This window comes from Callospermophilus lateralis, chromosome 2 (genome assembly GCF_048772815.1).
Source record: "Callospermophilus lateralis isolate mCalLat2 chromosome 2, mCalLat2.hap1, whole genome shotgun sequence".
In the NCBI taxonomy this organism is placed as follows: Eukaryota; Metazoa; Chordata; class Mammalia; order Rodentia; family Sciuridae; genus Callospermophilus; species Callospermophilus lateralis.
In genome coordinates this window covers 124,328,835-124,352,679 of record NC_135306.1, presented here as the reverse complement: position 1 = coordinate 124,352,679, position 23,845 = coordinate 124,328,835, and the positions used below count along the sequence as shown (strand labels likewise).

The window sequence follows — 23,845 nt, the reverse complement described above, 5'->3', positions numbered from 1 at the left end:
TATCTGACACAATTTTGAAAAAGTCAGTAAATGTATGAAATTTCAGATAGGGTTAAATTTACAATAGCTCAAATACCCAGAATCTGGTGGTATTTGGAAGCATTTATATGAGTTTTTTTTATCCTATATATTTTCTACAGCCTCCCAAATCCATTGAAATTACAACTCAACTTGAGGAAAAGGAATTCTAGTTTCTACGGCCTTTCTTTAGGGAGAAAGGGAGAATAAGAGAAAGAAGGGGAGGAGAAGGTTAGAAAAAGACTTGGCCTCTGTGATCCTTCCAGTGTCTTTCATTTCAAAGTACTCAGCATGTCAAATCACGATGCTATGGGGTATTACTTTCTAAGTTCCAACAATATCAGGAACGTTTTCACAAAGAAGAGTCATATTTTAAGTAAAGATGGCTTTAAATGGGATTTACCAGCATAATCCAGAAAGCTGTAAAGCACTTTCTAGTCTCAGCAGAATATATTAAAGGTGTAACACAAGTTTTGAATATCAGGCATTATTTAAAAGTTTTTGTTTATTTGCTTGTTTTAAGTTACATACTTACTTGTACATTGCTGGTGGGACTGCAAATTGGTGTGGCCAATATGGAAAGCAGTATGGAGATTCCTGGGAAAGCTGGGAATGGAACCACCATTTGACCCAGCTATCACCCTTCTCGAACTATTCCCTGAGGACCTTAAAAGAGTGTACTATAGGGATACTGCCACATCAATGATCATAGCAGCACAATTCACAAGAGCTAGACTGTGGAACCAACCTAGATGCCCTTCAATAGATGAATGAATAAAAAAAATGTGGCATTTATACACAATGGAGTATTACTCTGCACTAACAAATGACAAAATCATGGAATTGCAGGGAAATGGATGGCATTAGAGCAGATTATGCTAAGTGAAGCTAGCCAATCCTTAAAAAACAAATGCCAAAAGTCTTCTTTGATTTAAGGAGAGCAACTAAGAACTGAGCAGGGAGGAAGAGCATGAGGAAAAGATTAACATTAAACAGAGACGAGTGGTGGGAGGGAAATGGAGAGAGAAGGGAAATTGTATGGAAACAGAAGGAAACCCTCAGCGTTATACGAAATCACATATAAGAGGTTGTGAGGGGAAAGGGGGGGAAAAAACAAGGGAGAGAACTGAACAACAACAGAGGAGGTAAAGAGGGAAGATGGGAGGGGAGGGGAGATAGTAGGGGATAGGAAAGGCAGCAGACTAAAACAGTCACAAATATGGCATTATGTAAAAATGTGAATGTGTAACTGATGTGATTCTGCAATTTGTATTTGGGGTAAAAATGGGAGTTCATAACTCACTTGAATCAAATGTATGAAAGATGATATGTCATGAGCTTTGTAATGTTTTGAACAACCAATAAAAAAAAAAAAAAAGTTACATACTTCACATGCTTTGGAATGTGAGAACATGCCAAACTTTAAAACTTCAAAATGTTTTGGAATTTCCATTCTCTTCTTCTTTTTTTTCTTTTTTCTTTTTTTCTTTTCTTTTTTTTTTAGGCCATCTCATTAGTTGCCCAGGCTGGCCTTGAACTTGAGATCCTTCTGAGTTCCTGGGATTATAGGCATGCACTACTGGGCCTGGAAAGATTTTGTTCATGTAGAGCTTAATATTTTAGATTCATTATTCAATTATTCCTTGTTTTTATGTTCCAAAAGCAATTTCTATTAGAAGAAACTTTTTAAAAATATTTTTTAGTTGTTTATGTACCTTTATTATTTATTTATTTATATGTGGTGCTGAGGATAGATAGAACTCAGTGCCTCACACATGCCAGGCAAGTGCTCTGCCATTGAGCTACACTCCCAGCCCCTAGAAGAAAATTTTGAAACCATTTAATGCTCAGTTTGTTTGTCATATCTCTTTCTCACATGTCACTGCTTCTTTTTAAATGAAAGAGACCTTTTTAGAGAGAGAGTAAAATAAAGTCTAAACTCTCAACAATCAGGATCAGTCACAATTTCAATGAATGATAAAACCCACAAGTATTACTATTAAGGATATTTTACTTTACCTCTCTGTGGTAAAAAGGTTCACATGTTCACAGTTTTAGTCAGATATAACAAGTAGGACCACTGTTCAGAGCCATGTGAAACAGTTGTTAGAGATCTTTTTTTCCCCTAACTTTAATAATAGAAAACAATTTGGCTTTTCCCCCCTCCAACTCTCTGTTACATTAGCAGGATCTAGGAAAGCTATTTCAAGATCATTTAAACAGTTTTTTCATCATTATCTCTTTTCTCTTCGAAGACCTAATTTTGAATAAATTACATATTTGTTTAGGTATTTTGCATTATATATATTTTATTTTGGGTGGGTGGGTTGAAAACTTTGCATAAAAAAGGAAGGGGAAGATTTAGCATCACACCCTGCACACTGTAATGTTGCCTCTTGTTTGTTATTTGAACAATGCCATAATAACCTCCTTTCTTTGAGACATAGATTACAAAAGACTTAATTCCAGAAATCTGTCAGAAACATTTTTAACCTCAAGATAATGCTTAGTACACTATATAGCACCTCTGTTTTAGATATTACTTTTCAGAGTGTAGGATTATTATTCAGTTCTCATAATTGCCCCGAAATCTATGTATGTTTTTTTTTTCAGTTAAAAAAAAAATAGTTCTAAAGTTTAATTTGGTAAATGATACAAAATTTAACAGGGCTAGGTGTATAACTTAGTGATAGACCCTTACCTAGCATGTTGGGGTCCTGGATTCAATCCCTAGCATTGGGGTACAAAAATAAAAGAAAGAAACAGAATCATTGTAAGTATTGGCTAAGTGTTTTAATAACTCTAGAAATAATGAAATATTCCATGACTATTAAAAACTGTGTTTAAAAATGGGATATGGCAAGGCCCCTATATTGAACAGTTGGAAGAAATGGCTTTTTCCCTCTCATCAGCATTGTTGATACAAGCCACAAAGACAGACTCTTTATGTCTTTAAATTTAATACATATTATTATATTAGCTTTAGAGTTATATATCTGTAATATATGTTATACATATATATTTTTAGAAAAAAATTGCTTTAAGAAAATAATTAAGGTTGACTTGGTAGTCCCCTCCAACAATTTAGGAATTGCTTCCATAGGCAATTTAGGAAGACTGTTTGAAAATGAAGAGAGATGTAAATACATAGGTCAGTAGTTGGGTTCAATCCCCAATACCACTTCTGTATCTGTATATACCTGTGTAGACAATGCCTGTTCTTTTACACTAAAGAGATTTTATGGATATGAACGTTATTTTGTAAATGGTTAAATCTGGAATAATTGTTTTAAAAATAAGCTTTGGGACATAATTAGATTGTCTTCATAGCTGATTTAAGTTGAAACATTTTATACAAAATATAAGTTACATCGATTATATCTATCTCTCAGGAGTAAGAGATTGTTTTATACTGAACACAGTAACTAAACTTAGAATACTGAGCTAAAAATACTAATTGGTTAAACTTCTCTTTTCCCAAAGGTAGAATAGTTTGATGATCTTTAAAAAATGGGAAAATAAGCAAGTAATAGGAAATTCAGCCAAAACTTGGTCATGTTTCTATTCTGTATTTCAAAGGTCAAATAGTCTAGAGCATTTGACTTTTTATAAATGAAGTAAGTATTTTTAGCTCATTTTCTCCTGTAATAATATAAAAATATAGTAGCTTTTCCCATTGAGCTTATAAATCTTAGCTAATATGGGACACATTTAGAGTCAGAGTTCTTTGTACTTCAAGGAAAACCACTGGTCTCATCTTGGTCTGGAAGGAACTTCCTAGAGTGGATCACAAAGAAAAAACAAGTTTGCCTACTTCATATAGTGGACTTTTATGGATCCAGAACCAAAGTAAACCATTAGCCCTTCTGTTTCCTCCTGTCATTTGAAATAGCAATATAATTTCCCATAGAGTAAAAAAGACTTTTAAGAGTCGGGGATATAGCTTGGGGTTTGATCCCCAACATCTCACCCACTCCCCGCCCGCCACACACACACACACACACAAAAAAAAAAAAAAAAAAACTTGAAAAGGTAGGTGTGGTACTCTGTGTCTGTAGATCTAGTTACTCACAAGGCCGAGCAGAAGGATCACAGGGTTAAGGCCAATCTCAGCAACATAGTGAAACCCTGTCTCAAAAAACAAAATAAGACAAAAACAAAAACTTTTAAGACAATATATACCATATTTAGGCTTGCTATAAAATTGATGCATATTATTTAGAAAAATAACAAGGCAGTAGAATTGGTCAGAAGTTTGGAGACCTTAGAATATTTCTAAGTTTTTAGATTTCTAAGATGTTCACAAGATAAATGAAAGCACGTATTTCCACAAAGCCAAAATTTAAAAACAACCAAAATGTTCTATCAGCAGATGAATAAATGATAGTAGTATATCCCTACAGTAGTGTTAGCAATTGAACTATGTAATTATAACATGAATCTCAAAATATGCTAAATTTAAGTGAGTACATGCTGTATGATTCCATTTATAAAAATTTTATAAAATAACAACTAGTCTATAATGGAAAAAAAAGCATATCATTAGTTCCTGAGGATAAAATTGGGATAAGAAAAAGTAGGGGAAAATTGGGGGTGGGTATCTTGATTGTAATGGGAGTTTCAGAGGTGAGTACATATTTCAAAATTCATCAAATTGAGCACTTTATGTACAGCTTATTACACATCAATTATGTCTCAGTAAATTTGTTAAAAAATTACTTAAGATATCTAATCAATTCTGGTAGGTTTGCTGTCACTAGAAGAAATTCTCATACCCAGCACCCATAATAAAGTAGCCTTCTTTCATTAATCCTCCCAAATTCAGTTCAGATGAATTCTTGCTCATGGCTTACATATAGGTTTGATTGAGAAGATATTTCCATATTTCTTCTGGAGTCTGATTATCTCTTTAGGTAGCTTGGCATTATTTGCCTTCTTAGTCACATCTCTAAGCTGCTTTTATTTATGATTGGGAGAGTTGGTTCTGTGGTGCCTGCTGACAGTAGAAATTCAGTTGTTAAATGAAGCAAAAAGTAAACATTAGCTTTGAACAAGCGTAGTGGCAAAATTCAAAGCAGCAAAACCATAGACTGTCTAATCCGCACATAACTATTAGTTTTAACCTCATAAAATAATCTTGAAAAATGAGAACTTTTTATAGCTAAAATAAAAAGTTATGAAAATCATGGCCAATTCAGTTTTTTCAATAATAATTTACAGGGTAGTGTCATGTACTTGCTTTGTGATGAAAGAAGTTCAAAACTAGGCAAACAAACATAAAATGCAAAATAAAGAACTGTGGATATAGCTTCATCCATGGCAGATCTTTTGCCGAGTATGTATAAGGCCCTGGGTTCAATCACTAGCACCACACAAAAAAAATTTTAAAAAGCAAATGATCTTCAAGATCCCCTCAATGCTTACATGTTTTTAAAGACCCTTAGCTTCATCCTAGAACCCTATGCATCAGCCTCTTACACTCTAGTAAAGCGATTCATCTTACATTTAGAGGTCATAGAGGAAATTCCATATCATAAAAAGTGCTATAAATGTATTACATATGCTCGGGATGTTAAAGACTTGGCATGTTTGTGTTCAGTCCAATCTTAATGGAGATGGAATCATCTAGGGGAGTTACCTAGAGAACTTGGTATCCCTATAAGGTTTTATATAAAAGGGAAGAAAGAAAAGTGTTCTATGCAAGAACAGTATGTAGAAAGATGTGATACTGAGAAACTCTTCTTATAGGTCTGTAAGAGTATACTATCATTTGGGGTTGTTTTGTTTTGATTCTGAGATTGGGTCTCACAATGTTGCCCAGGCTGGCCTTGACAATCCTTTCACCTCAGCCTCAGTAGCTAGGATTACAAAGTGTGCTGAACCTCTCCTTTACTATCATTGTTATAAAGTTACTTTTCACTTTGGAAGATGAGAATTGGAGGGGTCAAAGATAGAGGATACAAAGAAAAGAAATAGAAGGGATCTCTAGAAGCACTGAGAGTGGGTTAGTCTTTAATAAACTCATTTTCTGAAAGTGGAAGAAATATTATAAAGGTGGTGCAAATGAAGATACCTTTGAGGGGAGCAGGAAGAGATGGCAAGAGCAGTCAGAAGATCCCAGATTGGACCTCACAATCTCAGTGTTGTTTAAATTAGAAAGAGATGGAAATGGACTTGACCCATTAGGGGCTTAAGATATTATGCCATGTTAGAATATTTGATCATGAGAATATGAGAGAGAACTGAGCAAGGACTATCTCACCCCTCCAAAATCAGTAAATGGTACTAAGGGCCAAGGCCAAAGACCATTAATTTGTCATCATTCCATTCTTCATAGTTGTATGATTTTTTTTTTCCCTGTAGCATTTCTCAGGAATCTCAGTATAAAAACTAAACAAGCATATTTTAGCATTGACTCAGGTTGGGATTTGCTGGACTGAGGTAAAATTATCTGTACATCAGGAATCTGAAAAGTGCTGTTTATATCTCAGATGATCAGGCATGAGTTCAAGCTCGTAGAGGAGAAAAACTTATAAAACCAGAAGAGAGCCAACAGACTGGGATAGTAAGAAGAGAAGGTTCCAGAGTCTCTGAGTCTGGATTGCTGGTAGAGTAGAGGAGGAAACTGGATAGGAAGAAAAATATGGTCAGAAAGTAGGAAAAGTGTACATAGTTTTCTAGGAGAGAAATTTCTAAGCTAGTTCCAGGGTGTTGCTGAGGGAGTTTTATACTTGAAATACAATAGTGAAGCAGTCAGCATCATTGCATTTTCAACAATGGTTTATCATGAGTTTTGTATGTGGTAATCAACAGTTCCAGGATGATAGATGTAATTGGGAAGAAGTGAAACACAGATCCTTATTCCAAAGGATTGGGATTTTAGGGATAGCTTGATTTCAAAAACAAGATCTTGGCAGCTATACACGTGGGTAATTGAGGTAGGTAGAAATGAAGGTCATTGAATTCTAGAAGCATGTTAAGAATCATGGGGTCTACTTGGCAAGAGTCCCTTAGCCAGCCTTTGAAATTATATTATACCTAAGGTAGAATAACTTGAGTTCAATAAATTGTGTACAAGAAGCAGTTAGCCTTGTCAAAGAGTACATGGTACTTTGGCATTCAGCTGAACCCATGGATCCATTTTCAGAACGTTGGGCTTTTTTAAGTATATAGGAAGGATGATAATCTACAGGGTTATTTTTTAAAAGGGAATTTCAATGATAGTTATCAAAATATTAAATAAAAAAACTGTGATGTAAAATTTTCTTATAATATTGAGAATAGAATCTAAGGGTGCTCTACCACTGAGCTACCTCCTAGCCCTTTTTATTTTTTGAGACGGAGTCTTACTTAGTTGCCTATGCTGGCCTTGAACGTGAAATTGTCTTGCCTCTGCCTCCCAAGTTGCTGGGGTTACAGGTGTGTCTCCTGGCAACACACAATTCTTTTTGATGTATAAATTATCAAGATCTAGAAATATGTCTTACCCCTACTGTAGTATTTGAAATAGTAATAAGTCTAAATGGTATTTTAAGATGTTTGCAGCAATTACAATGTATTATGAAAATATCTTTGTCTTATATTAATGATACATCAGAAGTACCATGACTACTGTTGTATTTCCTATATTCATAAATGAAGAAAACACAAATTTTAAGTTAGAATCTAACAAAAATTAAGGTGTACATTTTTTTCCTCAACCAAGGTCACAAACCTCAGACTTCTTTCAAAGTCTTCTGGTTAAGAAACCCATGTTTAAAGGATGGTATATCCAGAAGGCATAAATCTGAACAAAAAGTGGGTTTTACACGGGAGAAATCATCATCTATAAGGGACAGTGAAGAGCTAGGAGGTTATTTCCATACTTCCTAACTTTTGGGGGAATGTGGGGATGATGGTGCCTGGGGGCAATGGGGTTTTTTGCAGGGAGCAGACTTGGCTCTGAAAGCTGCTAGGTGGAGAAGAGCAGGGTGCTTTGTATTTAAGAAAAATAAATAAAACCATATTTTTGAGAATAAAGAACAATGAATGAATAAAAAGGAGAGAAAAAGGTCAAGAATAATGAAGAGGGAAGGAGTCCCTCAGAGTGAGATGAACTAGCCTGGGCCATACATAACTGAAGCCCAGGATTTCTGGAAGCCTGTTGAGGTGGGCCTTGGGGAACCATTAGTGTAGTAGCCAATAGCATTTGCTCAGATTTTCAGGTAAAATTCTGCTGAGCAAAATTGTTGGATCTTCCTGAAGAAATTTTAAATATCATGGTTCTGGTAGAGAAACTTTGGGTTCGTGTTTTAATTCCTTATGTCTTTCTTTTCCCTTCCTCTGTCCCTTCTAGAGGATAGAACATACACTACCTAGCTCAAGATAGAAAAATCTGAAGTTAAAGGAGACAGGTGATAACAGTGGTGGAGGTGGGGTGAAGGGGAAGATTACTGTCTTTATATTATCAAATGTTCTTTCTAGTTTATTTTTATTGCTGGTCCCAATCACACACACACACACACAAAAAAACACATGAGCACTTAAGAATTAATTTTTTATTAAAGACCAGACTTATAATTCTGTCCCAAAAGGGAGGATTTGAGAGTATCAGCTAGAGTAAGGGAAATTGCAAAATGAAACTAACTAGCAAACTGTGCTTTGGTGTTAATATTACAAGGTAAACTTTCAATTTATATAATTTGAAATCACTTGAAGTGTAAAGAAGAATTTGGTTGTTCTTACTAGGTAACATATCAATTTAAAATAAATACTTTATATGTACCCAGGTATTCTAATGTGAATTTAATTTCTTTTAAATCTAACAATACTTTTGTTAATTGGTAAATTAATTATCTTTTTTTGTTTGTTTGTTTAAGGAATTAGCTCTTCGTAGCCAATTACCAACACTGGAGCAGGATGGTGGGACTCAAAATCCGGTGTCTTCTCCTGGGATGTCTCAGGAATTGAGAACAATGACGACCAATAGCTCAGATCCCTTTCTTAACAGGTTGGTAAGAGTGCTAATAGCCAATATCTGAAAAAGATAGGTTTAAATTTATTCTGCCTAGTACTTAGAGTGGTCTGTTTTGAACATACATGCAGGCCAAAAAACATAGCTGTAAATAAATCTCCATGTATGGTAAGTACAATAAAAATTGAGGATAAAACATGTCTCTTTTAAGAGGAAGTAAGCTGTTCAGACTTGTGGAAGGGATACTTATTCAATTACAATGTGTTTGCTTCTACCTATACTGTTGACTAACAGTCACTTAAAGTTAATAGAATTATAAAGGAACATGTAAGTGCCTTTCTGTGAGAGCAAATGAACTGCATCTTAAACCTACTTAGGGTTACATTGTAAGAATCATTGGCAGAAATTTTCCACACAGCTATGCAACCTGAGTGGCTCCATCCCAAAGCATTGTAAATGCCTCATGTTCTTAAAAGTCTGTGTAGTTCAAGGAGATAAAGTATAAGGTTGTGACTCTTTAAAAACTTCATGATTGTAGGGAAAAAAATTTTATTCTAAAAATATTTAGAACAATGGAATTTCCCATTGTTCTGTCTGTCTTAAGATTGTACTATGACCTGGTTAGGTTTGATTTATTTTGCTTTGCAGTGCTGAGGATTGAACCCAGAGTCTTGCACATGCTAGGCTAGTGCTCTACTACTGAGCTACATCTCCAACCCAGGAGCTTTGATTTTAGAGGCTAAAACATTTTAAGTACAACTTGTATTTTATACAAGTTTACATATTTGAACTTAAACTGAGGCTAATGAGGAATAGTCACAGGCACAAAACTTCTTTTTTTCTTCCACAAGGAAAATCTCAGATCAGTATTATTGATAAAACAGTACCAGTTTTACCAACAACCTTTGGTTCAGGGATAAAATTTTTTTTTTTTTTTTTTTTTTAAATAATGGAGTCATCCATGGTAGCACATGACTAAAATCTGAGCTATGCGGGAAACCTAGGCAGGAAAAGGACTAGGGATAACTCAGTGAGAGAGTACTTACCTAGTTATGAGGTTAGTCCCCAGTAGTGAAAGGGGGTGGAGGGAAATGGACAGGCTGCATATCTCTCTGGCAGTCATTGGTGAAAATTGTTAAAACTTGATGAGAGTTGAGCTGCCATTTGAGATTCTCTTCCTGGTAAGATCACAGAGTGACAGATAGTTGATGTGATTAATCTAAGGGCAGAATCATATATTCATTCTCTGTAGTATGCCCTAGTTTCTGAAGTACACATCTGTGATGTTTTTTCTTGAAACTTCGCCTTCTGAAGTTTCTCTGTTGCTTACTAGTTGGTTTATGCTTGTTCCTTAAGCTCTAAACAATTTGATTCCCCTCACTTGCCATGGAATCGACTAGTGGTATATAGTATCCCCTTATCTCCCTCTTGTTCTAAGATCCTTTGAAGCAAGTTCAGGTATCCCCCTCCGTGAAAACTTTTCCCTTTTACAAATTTTCGAGCTCACTTCTCTGTTTGTCCTGAAAGAACCTTACTTACATAGTTCATGTAGCCCTTAATTCATTAGTGTATTTGTTCACCTCTCTTGGTGCATTTGTGAGCTTTTAAAAAAGCATCACTTGGGCTGAGAATGGTGGTGCACACCTGTAATCCCAGCAACTTGGGAGGCCAAGGTGGGAGTATCACAAGTTCAAAGTGAGCCTTAGCAACTTCATGAGATCCTAAGCAACTTGGCAAGACCCTGTCTCAAAATAAAATTGAAGAGGGCTAGGGATGTGATTGAGCATCCCTATGTTCAATCCTTGGTACCAAAAAGAAAAAGAAAAAAATGTATCATTTGGCATGCCAAAGCCCAGGGTTTGATACCTAGCACTTCACGGGAAATTGGCAATATTTGTAATTTATTGTTAACTTCTATCCTCAGAGCCTAATCTAATGCTTGTGGTATAATAGCAAATGTTCAGTGAACATTTATTGAATGGGACCTGCAGATGGTGGGATTGTGCAGAGAGCTGTTCCTAGGAGGAGAGTCTTCTAGGGAATACCCATGTACTCCCCTGTGATTTAGAATGAACTGTTTAACTCTGTAAATTCATCTGTTTTGTAATGGACTGTAACATTGATGAGGCCCTTGTCCCAGATCAGGGCATTCAAAATAAAAACAAACCACATCCTGAGGTCTTTTCATATATGGCTGTAGTGTCTACAAGTAGTCTTAGAGACAAATTTGTATTTTCTTAGATTGGTGTGAGGCTCTGAATCTTGCCAAAATCTGGCAGAAGCATTGAGCCCAGTGTAAGCCTGGTTGGTGTGTGTGTGTGTTAAGTTTAGTTGCTTTTTTGTTTTCAAAACAGTTGCTTAAATATCAAGATGTGGGGAAATTTAAAGCACACATTTATGTTGAAAAACATTAATAGCAATTGCCTATGATTTTCTAGTATTAGGGACTCACAATTTTACAGTCAATACCAGTTGATGTCTTTGTGCTACTAGCTTAGGAAAAAATATTTTATTTATGAAGTAATATTCTGAGGATTTTTGCAATTTCTGTATGTAAATCTGGGAAACTTTTCATTTAGCCTAAAGTAAAAAATCTGACTTGGCTCATGTTTTTCCTCAAGGGATGTGTCTTGTACTGTTTTCTTTTGTTCTTTCCTACAATTGGAGCTATAAGGTCTTATGCTAAGGTATTTGAGTTTTCCCCTCCTCTGAGCAGAAGCAAGGAAATCAAACTACAGGAATTCTTTTCTTATCAGCAGTGACTCATATATTTTGGTCCAGTTCAAAAAGAAATTCTGATATTTTATTTTGGGTTCATTTTTTCTTGGTTTAAGTTCTCTGCACAAGAGCTAAGAAGTTAACATGAGTCTAGTGCAGGCCTGTCTCACCCATCCACTTGGTATTTGGGTTTTGACCTCTCTGCCTTTGCTACTACCACCTGGATAATTGAAACCTTGGAACCATTGAGCTGTGTGGAGTGTGCGCCCCTACTCTCCTCTATTCAGGTGGTGTCCAGACAGAATACTTGTGCAGAGAATTTTCTAACTCTAGCAAAACTAGGTCTGTTTTGTTTTGTTCTTTTCTTTCATTGCCACCATAGTCAGTTGGCAATCTGGTCCTTTAGAGATGCCAGCTTCAATTAGGATTAATTTGTTTATTACAAGTTTATAGGACAAGGGGTTATGTATGCCCATGAAGGGGGATCCTTGTTTTATGTATTTCAGGTCAAGAATTTTCACTAATCTTTGAGAATTATTTTGACTTCTTTGTTGTTGTTGTTTGTTTATTTTTGCTTTGTATAAAAAAAATTTGCATCAGTCTTCAACTATCATTTTTTTATAGTGGCACCTATCACTCTCGAGATGAGAGTACAGACAGTGGGCTAAGCATGAGCAGCTACAGTGTCCCTCGAACCCCAGATGACTTCCTGAACAGTGTTGATGAAATGGATACAGGTTAGTATTCTTCATTCCTCTGAGAAATCTGACTGGCCTGGTGGTGCATGCCTTTAATCCCAGCAGCTGGGGAGGCTGAGGCAGGAGGATCTCTAGTTCAAAGCCAGCCTTGGCAACTTAGCAAGGCAATAAGCAACTCAGTTGAGTCCCTGTCTCCAAATAAAATACAAAAATGGGCTGGGGATGAGGCTCGGTGCCCTTGAATACAATCTCCAGTATCAAAAAAAAAAGAAAGAAAGAAAGAAATCTGTTAGTCACAGATAATCATATTATCACCAGATCTAATAAGCTATTGTGAGCAAAGAGTATTCAGAGGAAAACCATTTAAAATCCTTTAAACTTCAATTTGAGCCTGCCTTTTTTTATTCCTATGAGATAAATTATGATTTCAAGTATGTTTCTGATATTTAAATGTCATGAAATGGATATCTTAGCTCCATTTGAATAAAACTGATAACATGATTCATTTTAACATGTCTATTGGCAAGGTAATTGAGGACTCTATTGGAAGTGTCTCCTATTATAGATTTGTGTTTTTAATTTTGGTGAGAGTTTTCTATATGCAGTTCATTGTTTTCTTCTTTCTTTTTTTCTGGGGTTTTTGATTCAACTTGGGTGTAATGGGACCAGGAAACTGGGTGGAAAAGACTTGGTATTGGAGCCTATCTACTTAGGGTTAGAATAGTTAGTAGAGGTCTTTCAGACATTAAGAAATTGCTGCTTCACAGAGATAGTTAAGGAACTGTTTCTCCCATAGCTTACCTGGTGACCATTGTCCTGGATTTGACAACTGTAGAGTATAGGAATTTGCAGAGAAGAGAAATAAAGCAGCTCCTCAGCTAGCTAACTCTTTAGTTACCAACTTCTCTAAAAGTGTTTGGCAAGTCTTTTGTGCTGATGCTTTCTTATCTAGCTCATGACTATGATACTTTCTAGAATCCACATTACCCCTTTCTCTTTGCTTACCTAGATCTTAAGCCGTACTTAGTAGCCATTTCAAACCCAATTCATGAACTATCCTTCCTCCTTTTATCATTTTTTTCTTCTTTAGACCCCTATAGCACTTAATGGATTATGTTAGTTTTTTCAAAAGTATATATTGTTTAAACTCTGAGGAATGTTAATATGTCTATGCGGAAAAAAAAAAGGTTCTGTGACCAGGTTAAGTTTGGAAATCCTAGAAGCTAGACTAAAAATTTATTTATGCAAAGACTTTTTGGAAGCTTGTTTTGCTTTTATGAATGTGGAGTAGAGTACTCATGTAGTCCTTTGATTTTATGTTCCTCATATGTAAGAGAGGGCTGGAGTTGTACCTCAGTGGTAGAATGCTTGCCTAGCACATGTGAGGCACTAGGTTCAAGCCTTAGCACCACATAAAAAAATAAATAAATAAAGGTATCGTGTCCATCTACAACTAAGAATATTTTTTAAAAATCTCTTTTAAAAGAAAAATATATGTAAGAGAAAGGCAGGTCTATACCATTCATTTTATATTTAATCTTATTATGATGGTACATATCTGGAAAACAATAGGCAGCTATACTGTCATGTGGTGTGCTTCTTCTTTCTTCCTTTGCCACATAAAAATTTTCAAGGGATTTTTGCTTTTTCATCCCTTTCTGTGCTCAGTCCTTAGTGGTAAGCATTCAAGCTATACATTGGATATATGAACAAATGCTAAAACACAAATAAACTTGGCATTGTAATTTTGTTATCTCTGTGGTGTCTTCTAGAATAAATTCAGGCCAATCAGGAATACTTTTCCATTACTATGCATTTCTGTACACTCATAAGATACAGCTTTGATGTTAGCTTTTCTAAAAGGATCTGTCTCTCCCTTTGATAAACTAGGTGATACTATCAACCAAAGCACCCTGCCCTCACAGCAGAACCGTTTCCCAGACTACCTTGAAGCCATTCCTGGGACAAATGTGGACCTTGGAACACTGGAAGGAGATGGAATGAACATAGAAGGAGAGGAGTTGATGCCCAGTCTTCAGGAAGCTCTGAGTTCTGACATCCTTAATGACATGGAATCTGTTTTGGCTGCCACCAAGCTAGATAAAGAAAGCTTTCTTACATGGCTATAAAGCCCTCAGGTAGACTGAATTCTAAATCTGTGAAGGATCTAAGGAGATGAGACGTGTGCCTGAAATTTCCAAATAAGCCAGCTGCAATTTTATGGCTAATAACAAACAAAAAATATATATATATGAACAAACAAACGTCCAGCAAGATTCTTTCATCCACTATTTTGCTCTTCCTTGTCCATTGCTGCTGTTAATATATTGCTGACCTCTTTCACAGTTGGCCCTAAAGAATCAAAAAAAAAAAAAAAAAACCCAAAACAACAAAAAAATTCTTTGCTATTATAACTACTGTTTATTTGGGGGGCTGGGGGAAGTGAGCCTGTTTGGATGATGGATGTCATTCCTTTTGCCCAGTTAGATATTTGACTCAGACTTGGAAATCAGATGCTTCATGTCACAGCGTTTAGTCTTTGTTCACAGTTGCTTCTTCAGCTGCATTTGGCCAGTGGAAAAACATGTCTTACTGGTCTAACAAGCCAAAAATGTTGTATCTGATATTAAGTACTTAATGCTAATTTGAAGAGGTAGCTGAAACCAAGGCTGAAGACTTATTTTCAGTGTTTTGTTTTTTCCTCCTAGTGCTATCATTAGTCACATAGTGACCTTGATTTTATTTTAGGAGCTTAAGGCATGAGACAATTTCCATAGAAATATATTAATTATTGCCACATACTCTAGTATAGGTTTGGGTGGATATTTTTGTGGATGTTTTGGGTTTTCTGGTGTTTTTCTTTCTTTTTTTTTTGGTTTTTTTTGTTTGTGTTGGTTGGTTGGTTTTATTGAAACTTAGTCAAATTACTCTATTAGTAAATCTGTTTAATCTGTTTATAGTTGTAGTTTGGGACATTTATTGTAGTTCTTTTGATAAAATTTACATTTCCTGAGTTTTTTGCCATCTTATTTAAATCTTGATTATCTGCTCTCTAAACACACACACAGACACACACACACACACACACACGCACACACAGTGTTTATAATAGTGTGATAGCAGAATGTACTTTTTTTTTTAAAGTTTCCCTACTTTCCAATTTATTTTTAAAATGGTAGCTTTGAATGTATACATTTATAATACATGACTAGTAGTGCATATCTCACAAGCAGTTTTAATCTGGTTGGGGCAATCTGCAGATGTTTGAGATAGTTTTGTCTTCTAAAAGGGCTATTACTAAGGATAGTGCCTAAAGGAATACTCTTTGCTCTCTGGGCACATGATAAATACCTGATGAATTAGAAAGGAGCAGACTAGAAATGGTTTTATTTTCTCCCTTGTACAAGTTTGAGTCTTAGAAATCACTGAGTAGGTTTATGATGTACGTGACAGAAGTGAGCTTTACAGCAACTCACCTTCCTTTAACTTTGGAAATTTATACTCGCCTTAGTTTTGGAAGTAAACTCTGGTACTTCAGTTCTCATTTATAATGAGTACATTGAAGACTAGAAATCTAAACAGAGTAGACAACCCTCCCGAAGCCACACCTCCACCCACCCCACCCCAAGTGCTGGGGCTCGAATCTGAGGCCTTGCTTGTGCTAGGCAAGTACTTGAGCTACATCCTCAGCTCCTACTTTCACATGCTGAAAATTAAACCTCTAGGTAGTATGTGGGCTAGTATAAGGTCATGAGTTAGCTGGTAAAGTGATCAGATTAATAAATGTATATTGGTTGTTGAATTTAGCAAAGTAGTAGAGATAATCATGATTATACCTTTATTTTTACAGGAAGAGATATAACTAGAGTATGTGTCTACAGGAGTAATAATGGTTTCCAAAGACTATTTTTTAATGAACAAAGTGAGCATGAATTTACTCTTCAATATATAAGCTATAAAGTAGTGGTTATGAATTAGAGTGGTACCAGCTAGTATCTCTGTGATTTAAGGGTCTTTCAGTGCTTCTAGCATAAGCCCTTATTTTCAAGGGTTTATAACAGACAGAATCTGTTTTTCTGGGTTCAATTACTATGAAAAAGGTTCAGCTCCGGAAGGTAGATTTTTTTTTTTTTTCCTTTTTCCAATTACAAAATCCAAGTATTTTGACCCTTCAATTTGGAGGAGTGCAAAAGCGGAAGTAAGAAGTTTTATTTTAAGTACTTTTTAGTGCTCAAGAAAAATGCAATCACTGTATTATATAAATGATTCCTGGGTTATTGTTCATAATAATTTGACTCAGCTTTTATTTTAAAAACAGCAGAAAGATTCAGTGTTGAATCAAGTTGGGGTGGGGATGGCCAGTGTGCAAATGCATTGAGTTTTAGAACAATAATGAAATTCTACCTAGAATGCATAATTGAGCATTTGGATGAGATAGTATGTTGTTTTTAATGTGCAGATCAGAGCTACTTAGTGCCTATAATTTGCCAGTAAGTCACAAATTAAAATCATATCTTATATATCAGCAGAGTAGCTTTAGCTTAGGGGGAGGGTGGGAAGGTGGGAGTGGGTTGTGAAGAGTTAGTGGGACCTTGATAGAAAACTTTATAAACTTTCTCTTCAATAAAGACTTATCTTGCATCTTGCTATCATTAAAGGCAGTTGTTCCTAAAATTTCACTCACTTAAGAACACCCACAAAGCAAAAATACATAGTCTTCATTTCCTCCCAAATTTAATTTGCCCAGTTATACCTCAGTGTTGTAGCAGTGCTGTGTATCTGACATAGTGCTTTGATCTTATCATACCCTTGTAGTGACCTGGAAGAGATTTAAGAGTCCTTTCTCTTTTTGAGTTTGAATCATAGCTTTGATGTGGTCTTTCTTGTTTTATGTTCTTGTTCCTAATGTAAAAGTGTTTAATGCTTTTTGGTTGTATTGGGTAGTATGGGGATAAGGTTTTAACTGGTTATTCTTGAATTGCTTTTACAATAAACCAATTTTATAATCTTTAAATCCATCAACTTTTTATATATTTTTTTAAGTTACGGCTTCTTAAATCTACTTATGATTGATGGAACACATTGATTTGGAATTTCAGATCTTCCAAAGCACTATTTGTTGTAATATTATTTTTTAAATATAGTGCCTTTTAAAAAAAATAACATAAGGAAGTGACTGTGATACAAATAATGTTAATGTTTTAAGTCTACTCATTTTAGGTAGATGCATTCTATATAGAACATGGCAGAAAGATGAAAAACAGTAATTGTGTATTCAGAATTCATACCAATCAGTGTTGAATCTTAGTGCAAAAGCAGGAGGCAATATCCATTGATTAATGATTTCAGAGCTTTTGTATATCTGAGAAATGAGTGCTCAGATGAATTTTATCTTTGCAAGCATGTTTTTGTAAGAATTGTGGGTGTGCCTATCTTAACATTTATTTTCTGTATTTTGAAATCAAGTATTCTCCACATTTTAAATGTTTTATATTAGAGATTTCTTTAATGCACACTTGTCAGATATATATATATAGTACCAATGTACCAATGTTACCTTTTGTTTTTAGATGTTAAGCGCATGCTCATGTTAGGTACTTACAAAAATTGTTACATTATTTTTTCTTATGTAATTCCTTTTTTGTTTGTTTATGTTGTCCAAATATATTCTTTCCTTAAACTCTTCCTTGTTGTTTTTGATAGTTTATAATATTTAAAACTCTTTGGCTTAATAGTCTTTCAGTAGAAGTAGTACTAAAAATTAAAGGTTAGTATAGTAGTAACTGGTAGAGAGATGAAGCCAGGTTAAGTTTAAAATTAGTTTGCTCCCTGAAGTTAGGCATGACATTTGGAACTTTAAAAATTTAGGTAAAGGGGCTGGGGTTGTGGCTCAATGGTAGAGTGCTTGCCTAGCATGTGCGAGGTGCTGGGTTTGATCCTCAGCACCACATAAAAATAAATAAAATAAAGGCATTGTGTCCATCTATAACTAATATATAAAATTAGGTAGAGTTCTTTGAACTCTTTTCTGTATTCTTCATATGTATCATCCCCATCGTCAGTGGCAGGGTCTACGCAGAATTCTGTCTACTTCATTCTAAAATGACCTGACTACATGTAACAGCACAGAGGAAATTGAGATGAACATGACACTGTTTTTCAAAATGGCCTTTGGTTTTCTTTCTCCAGAGTATTCTCTTATTGTCTCCAAAACAGAACACTTGTGTTAGTGAAAAGTATAACTTATTGATTTGTAAATAAGTGTTCACAAATTCACATGGTAAGTCCCAAAATTTGAATAAGAAGATTTGAGAGGGAAGAAAAAGGAGATTTGATTGTCTTTAAAAATGACTTTTTTGTGTGTTATGTGTAATATCTCCCATTATTGGTATGTCAGTTTGGTGAGGCAGGTCTGAAAACTTATTTTTCTACGTAGAATTTCTTTATATTGGTAGAATGATCATTTTTGTGGAGCTTGAAATCATTTCTCTTATTCAGTACAAAATATAGTGATCATACATCTTAGCTCAAAGCCACACCTTGAAACTGGTGGTGTAGCTCAGTGATGGAGCATATGCATAGCATGTGTAAAGCCCTAGGTTCAGTCCCCAGCACTACAGAAGAAAACGGTGGGGCTGAAGCAGGGTAACATTCTCCTTCTTACTAGTTGCTCCAGTGGGCAGTGCACTTTGGCTGTGTACATGGCAACAACAACTAATAATAAAAGGAAACCAAGGTAATTGGTAGATGGTGGATTATGTTTGATTCCCTTCAGTTTCCATTTTTAGACAGCTGGGGTTGCAGAAGAAGAGCAACCTCAAAAAACCAGTCACATTTTCTCACCTTCCCTAATGGCAATCACAGTCTCCCTGGCTCGGAACTGTCATTTATACTGATAACCTGTCTTTATTGTGGGTAAATTCATGTTCTGTTCTCTTTGGCTCCAGGTGGCCACATATACTAATGCTGAAGGAATCAACAGTGACCTTAACAGAGTGTCTACCATTTTATATCCCTATTCCACTTTTTAAATTGTTGACTTTGGTCTATAGTTTAATCATGAGAAATTCGTGATAAACAGTCTTTTCTGATGTGAAAGTTTACTGAATTTAGAATCAGATGTGGCAGTTGGCACGTACCCATTTTCTCAGCTACTTGGGAGGCTGAAGTAGAAGACTGTTTGAACCCAGGAGTTTGCAATCAGCCTGGGCAACATAGCACAACCCTGTCACTCACACACATACACACACACAAAGATAGAATTATGACTTAGTACTGTAGGTTTCCAAGTTACATGTGGAATATCTTTTGCTATATTATTTGAATATAGACAGCTGTGGTATAAATCTGAGGATGCAGCTCAGTGGTACAGCATGTACATCTAGCATGTGTAGAACCCTGAGTACGATCAGGATCTCCAAAAACCTGTGATTCAAGTAAAATGGATAACTTCTTAACCATGAACATAGCCTTAAACTGGTATTTTTAATACTGCCACAGATTAAAAAGTCACAAAATTAAGACACTGGGAAAACAAGATGATATTGAAAAGATGTTCAGAATTTTTTAAACTGTTATATTTTAACAAATCTCCCAAACTAAATGGTCTGACTTATAAACTGTTCTGATACTGTTAAAAAGTAAAAACAGCAACACACCAACATTTTTCTGTGCTGAATTTAAAGCAATATTTGGAGAACTCTGAGCAGAATTTATTTGTATAAAATTCCTAAACATCTTGTTCTAGTACTTAAAACTAGTGGGTGCAATGGTGCACAACTATAATCCCAGCTACTTAAGAGTTTGAGGCAGGAGGATCAAAAGTTTGAGAACACCCTCCACAATTTAGCAAGACTTTGTCTCAAAATAAAAAAGGCTGTGGTGTAGCTCAGTGATAATCTCCCCTGGATTTAGTTCCCAGTACCAAAAAAAAAAAAAAAAAAAAAGTAATCCGCAAGTTGTGGCACATGCCTGTAGTCCCAAGTACTCTGCAGGCTGAAGCAGAAGGATCAGGAACCCAGGAGTTCAGGGCCAGCATGAACAATACAGCAAGATGTCCTCCACCAAAAAAGAAAGAAAAAGAAACTTTTAATAACTAGGATTACTGCAACTTTGTGATATTGTTACCAACTTACATTCATTATGTGTAGATGCACAGAGCTTGATTCTTAGTAACTTTTTAAAACTAAGTTTGGGGTTAGGGAAATGACTCAATAGAGCATTTGCCTGCCTAGCATGCATGAGGCCCTAGGTTCAATCCCCTAACACCTAAAAGAAAAAAAAAAAAAAAGAAAACTTCTTAAAGTTATTATATACTTTTCCCTGTGTGTCCTTATTCTAAGTATGTTTTATCATACAATTCCCATGAAGTAGTCTATAATTTAAACATCTCTTTTTGGGTGTTAATTTTCATTGTGGGGTGTTATTAGAAGCCATCTCTCGGTTCTTTTTAAATCAGGTACTTATGTTACAGTGGTATTTCCTAATGACTTCTGGCCAGTGTGAATTAATTTTTCTCAAAGACATGGATCCAGTGTCAAAATCTGAGAAAAAGCACTACTGCATTTCTCCATGAGCCATCAACAATGATATAGCCACTGGCAAACCTGGCAGAAGATTATTTCTCCCCATTCAGGGAATGTAGCAACTTTTAACACTTCTATCTAATGATGAAGAGGTAAGCACATCTGCTGCAGAGTTCAACAGAAGCATTCTCAGTGATGGCTGAGAATCACTGATCCCTGGGGTGACCCTGAATTAAGACCTGAGATTTTTTGGAGATGCAAAGACTCATGTTCAAGAGTAGCCAGATCACGAGGAATCCTGAAGTCAAACTGCAAAAACCACATGTGCATTATCTTTTGGATCAAGGCTATTGGCTGAGGTGTTTTCTCTCTGAGCACCAGTAAATCTCTTGAGCCCTACAAAATCTCACTAGGACTGCACAGAGAAGAATATGGACTAAAGATTTAGTTGTTCTTTTATAATCCAAAACAATATACAATTTAGCTCTTCAATATTGTAAGCCAGATGAGTTTCTGTGGAATTCTGCCTTGAGGTTTTCAGAAGATCAGCATGAGCCCATGTACTGTCCATTCAAAAAACAGCTGATGCTACTGTTATGTATATTACAAATAGTTCAGAACTCTCCTTTGAGGGACTATATTGATCTGGAATGAAGTGGCAAGCACTGGTAAATTTAGGATATTGTTTAGTTTATTTAACACTGATTTGATCTGAAAATTTAGTGACCAAAATTCCTGTCAGTCTTCCAAAGTCACTGAAGTAAAATTCCTGAACATTTCCAGTTATTTCTGTCTGGCTAAGTATACCAAATTTGGAAAGCAAATTACTCCAATCAAGTTGATGTTCCACTGCCATCAATTACTATAGAAGCTGAAGTCTATGAGACTTTTTTCCCATTAATTGGTAAATGGAAAATATTGCAATTTATTTCATCTCAGATACTGGTTATAAGGACAAAAGCAAAATGTTATAAGAGCAACTGGTGAACTGTTAAATTTCTCCCCCTCCCCCAAACGGTTTTGAACCCAAAGGCACTTTACCACCTACCTACATCCACAGCACCCTTCACCCCTTTTAAGATGGTCTCAAAAATTTGTGAGGGTCTCACTAAATGGCTGAGTCTGACCTTGAACCTGTGATCCTCCTGCTTAAACCTCCCAAGTCACTAGGATTATAGGCATGCACCATTGTGCCCAGCTGAACTGTTAACATTTAAAAAGCAATATTTTTAAAGTGACCATGATCTTTCTCAGTATCCTCTTAGAGAATTATGTTGTTCAATAATTCAAAGTACTTCTTCTATCCTGAGTAGGTCTACTCAGTATATCTGCATAGTTACTTGAAACTCTGCTTTTCTCTGTCATTAATATGCACACCAAAGTACATGTATAAAGACACAAATTGGTGTGAATATACTTTGTATACAACCAGAGATATGAAAAATTGTGCTCTATGTGTAATAAGAATTGTAATGCATTCCACTGTCATATATAAATTTAAAAAGTAATTTAAAAAGAAGAAAAAATATGCACACCAAAAAACACCCCTCCCCAGTTTTATATGCTATTTGTTTTTCAATAACTATTTTAAAATGCTATAATTAGCAAACCACTACATCTTATTTGATCATACCCAAATATGAGTGAGTATCACTATTCCTATATACCTCAAATCCCACAGTGGCTGTGAAATGAGTAGTGAAAATTTGATGATTTAGCACATAACTGGGTAGTATTTTCTGTGTACAAGGTTAACCATGTTCACTGGAACTCAAAATTGTCTTTAATTGATTGTGAGCTTTCCTAACCCACTGCAGGTAGGAAACTTTTCACACAGAGGGAATCCTAGGAAGTTTCCATAAAAAGACAATGCTCTAAAAATCCAAAACAATATTAAATACTCTAATGGGTTATTAAATCTTATGTCAGTTTTTTAAAATCCAGTGTATATTTGTCGAACAGACACTGTCAGGCAATATTCTAGACTTGCATAATCAGTGGTGTGGTAACTTACTCAAGGAACTTCCCAAACTAGCATAAATAAGACTGCTGCATGCTGAAGGGTAGTTAACACAATGTACTGGGAAAGCATAGTCCAGGAAAGGTACCTCCTCCTGGGATTATGAGGATAAGCCTCAGATGCTATTTAAATTGAACAGTGAGTGGTTATGACTAACCCAAGAGAAGTGGTTAGTGGAGAGGAAAGAGGGAGGACAAGGCAGGAAAACTTAAGACTATTTGGGAAAGTGAAGTTTTTCAGCTTGGCTGAGCTGTAAATATATAATAGATTTAATTCATTCAACAATGTGAGTGTCTGTATAAGCACTATTCTGGGAATACAATAATGAACACAGTAATTCTGTCCTCATGGAGTTGATGTTCTTGACAGGCTAGAATAGATGAACTGAGTACTTACCATATACCAGGCTCTTTCCCAAGCACTTTCCATTTAATTAATTCACTTAATTCTCAACAACAACTCAATGAGATAGGGACTATTCCAATTTGGCAGGTTAAAAATACTGACACAGGTGACACATCTGTGTAATGGATTAAAGGTGACTTCACTGTGTTTTGTTTTTTTTTTTGGGTTTTTTTGTTTTTTGTTTTTGGTGGTACTGGGGATTGAACCCAGGGCCTTGTGCGTGTGAGGCAAGCATTTTACCAACTGAGCTATACCCCCAACCCTTTATTTTTTCTTTAAATAAAAAAAAAAAAATTAAAAAATAAATGCAATAAGGTAATGTTGGCAATGTTACATCATGCCTCCCAGAAAGTGACCTCATTTGTTCTTTTTAAAATTGACCAAAATGCCACATGTGTTTGATTAGCACTTTACACCTTATTTACCATATGCAGAGGGACTGTGTTGGCATCTGTCCAGCTGTTCCTGATGAGTTACCACTCTGAGAAACTTCCCTTCTATAAGACAG

At 35.6% G+C, this 23,845-nt stretch overlaps 1 protein-coding gene and 1 non-coding gene across 9 annotated transcripts in view; one reads left to right on the top strand and one right to left on the bottom strand.

Moving 5' to 3' along the window:
* Yap1 (Yes1 associated transcriptional regulator) overlaps positions 1-18,067 on the top strand; it is a 111,308-nt gene extending 93,241 nt beyond the window's left edge. For all 8 annotated transcript variants that reach the window (XM_076846483.2, XM_076846485.2, XM_076846480.2 and 5 more), the window contains 3 exons: positions 8,877-9,007; positions 12,314-12,426; positions 14,278-18,067. In XM_076846483.2, coding sequence (XP_076702598.1) covers positions 8,877-9,007; positions 12,314-12,426; positions 14,278-14,516 — 483 coding nt within the window. In that variant the 3' untranslated portion in view covers positions 14,517-18,067. The remainder of the gene's footprint in view (positions 1-8,876; positions 9,008-12,313; positions 12,427-14,277) is intronic.
* Positions 18,068-23,522: 5,455 nt separating this feature from the next.
* On the bottom strand, positions 23,523-23,595 carry Trnav-cac (transfer RNA valine (anticodon CAC)). The gene has a single exon. It is a non-coding gene; the product is annotated as a tRNA-Val (tRNA).
* Between the last annotated feature and the right edge of the window lie 250 nt (positions 23,596-23,845).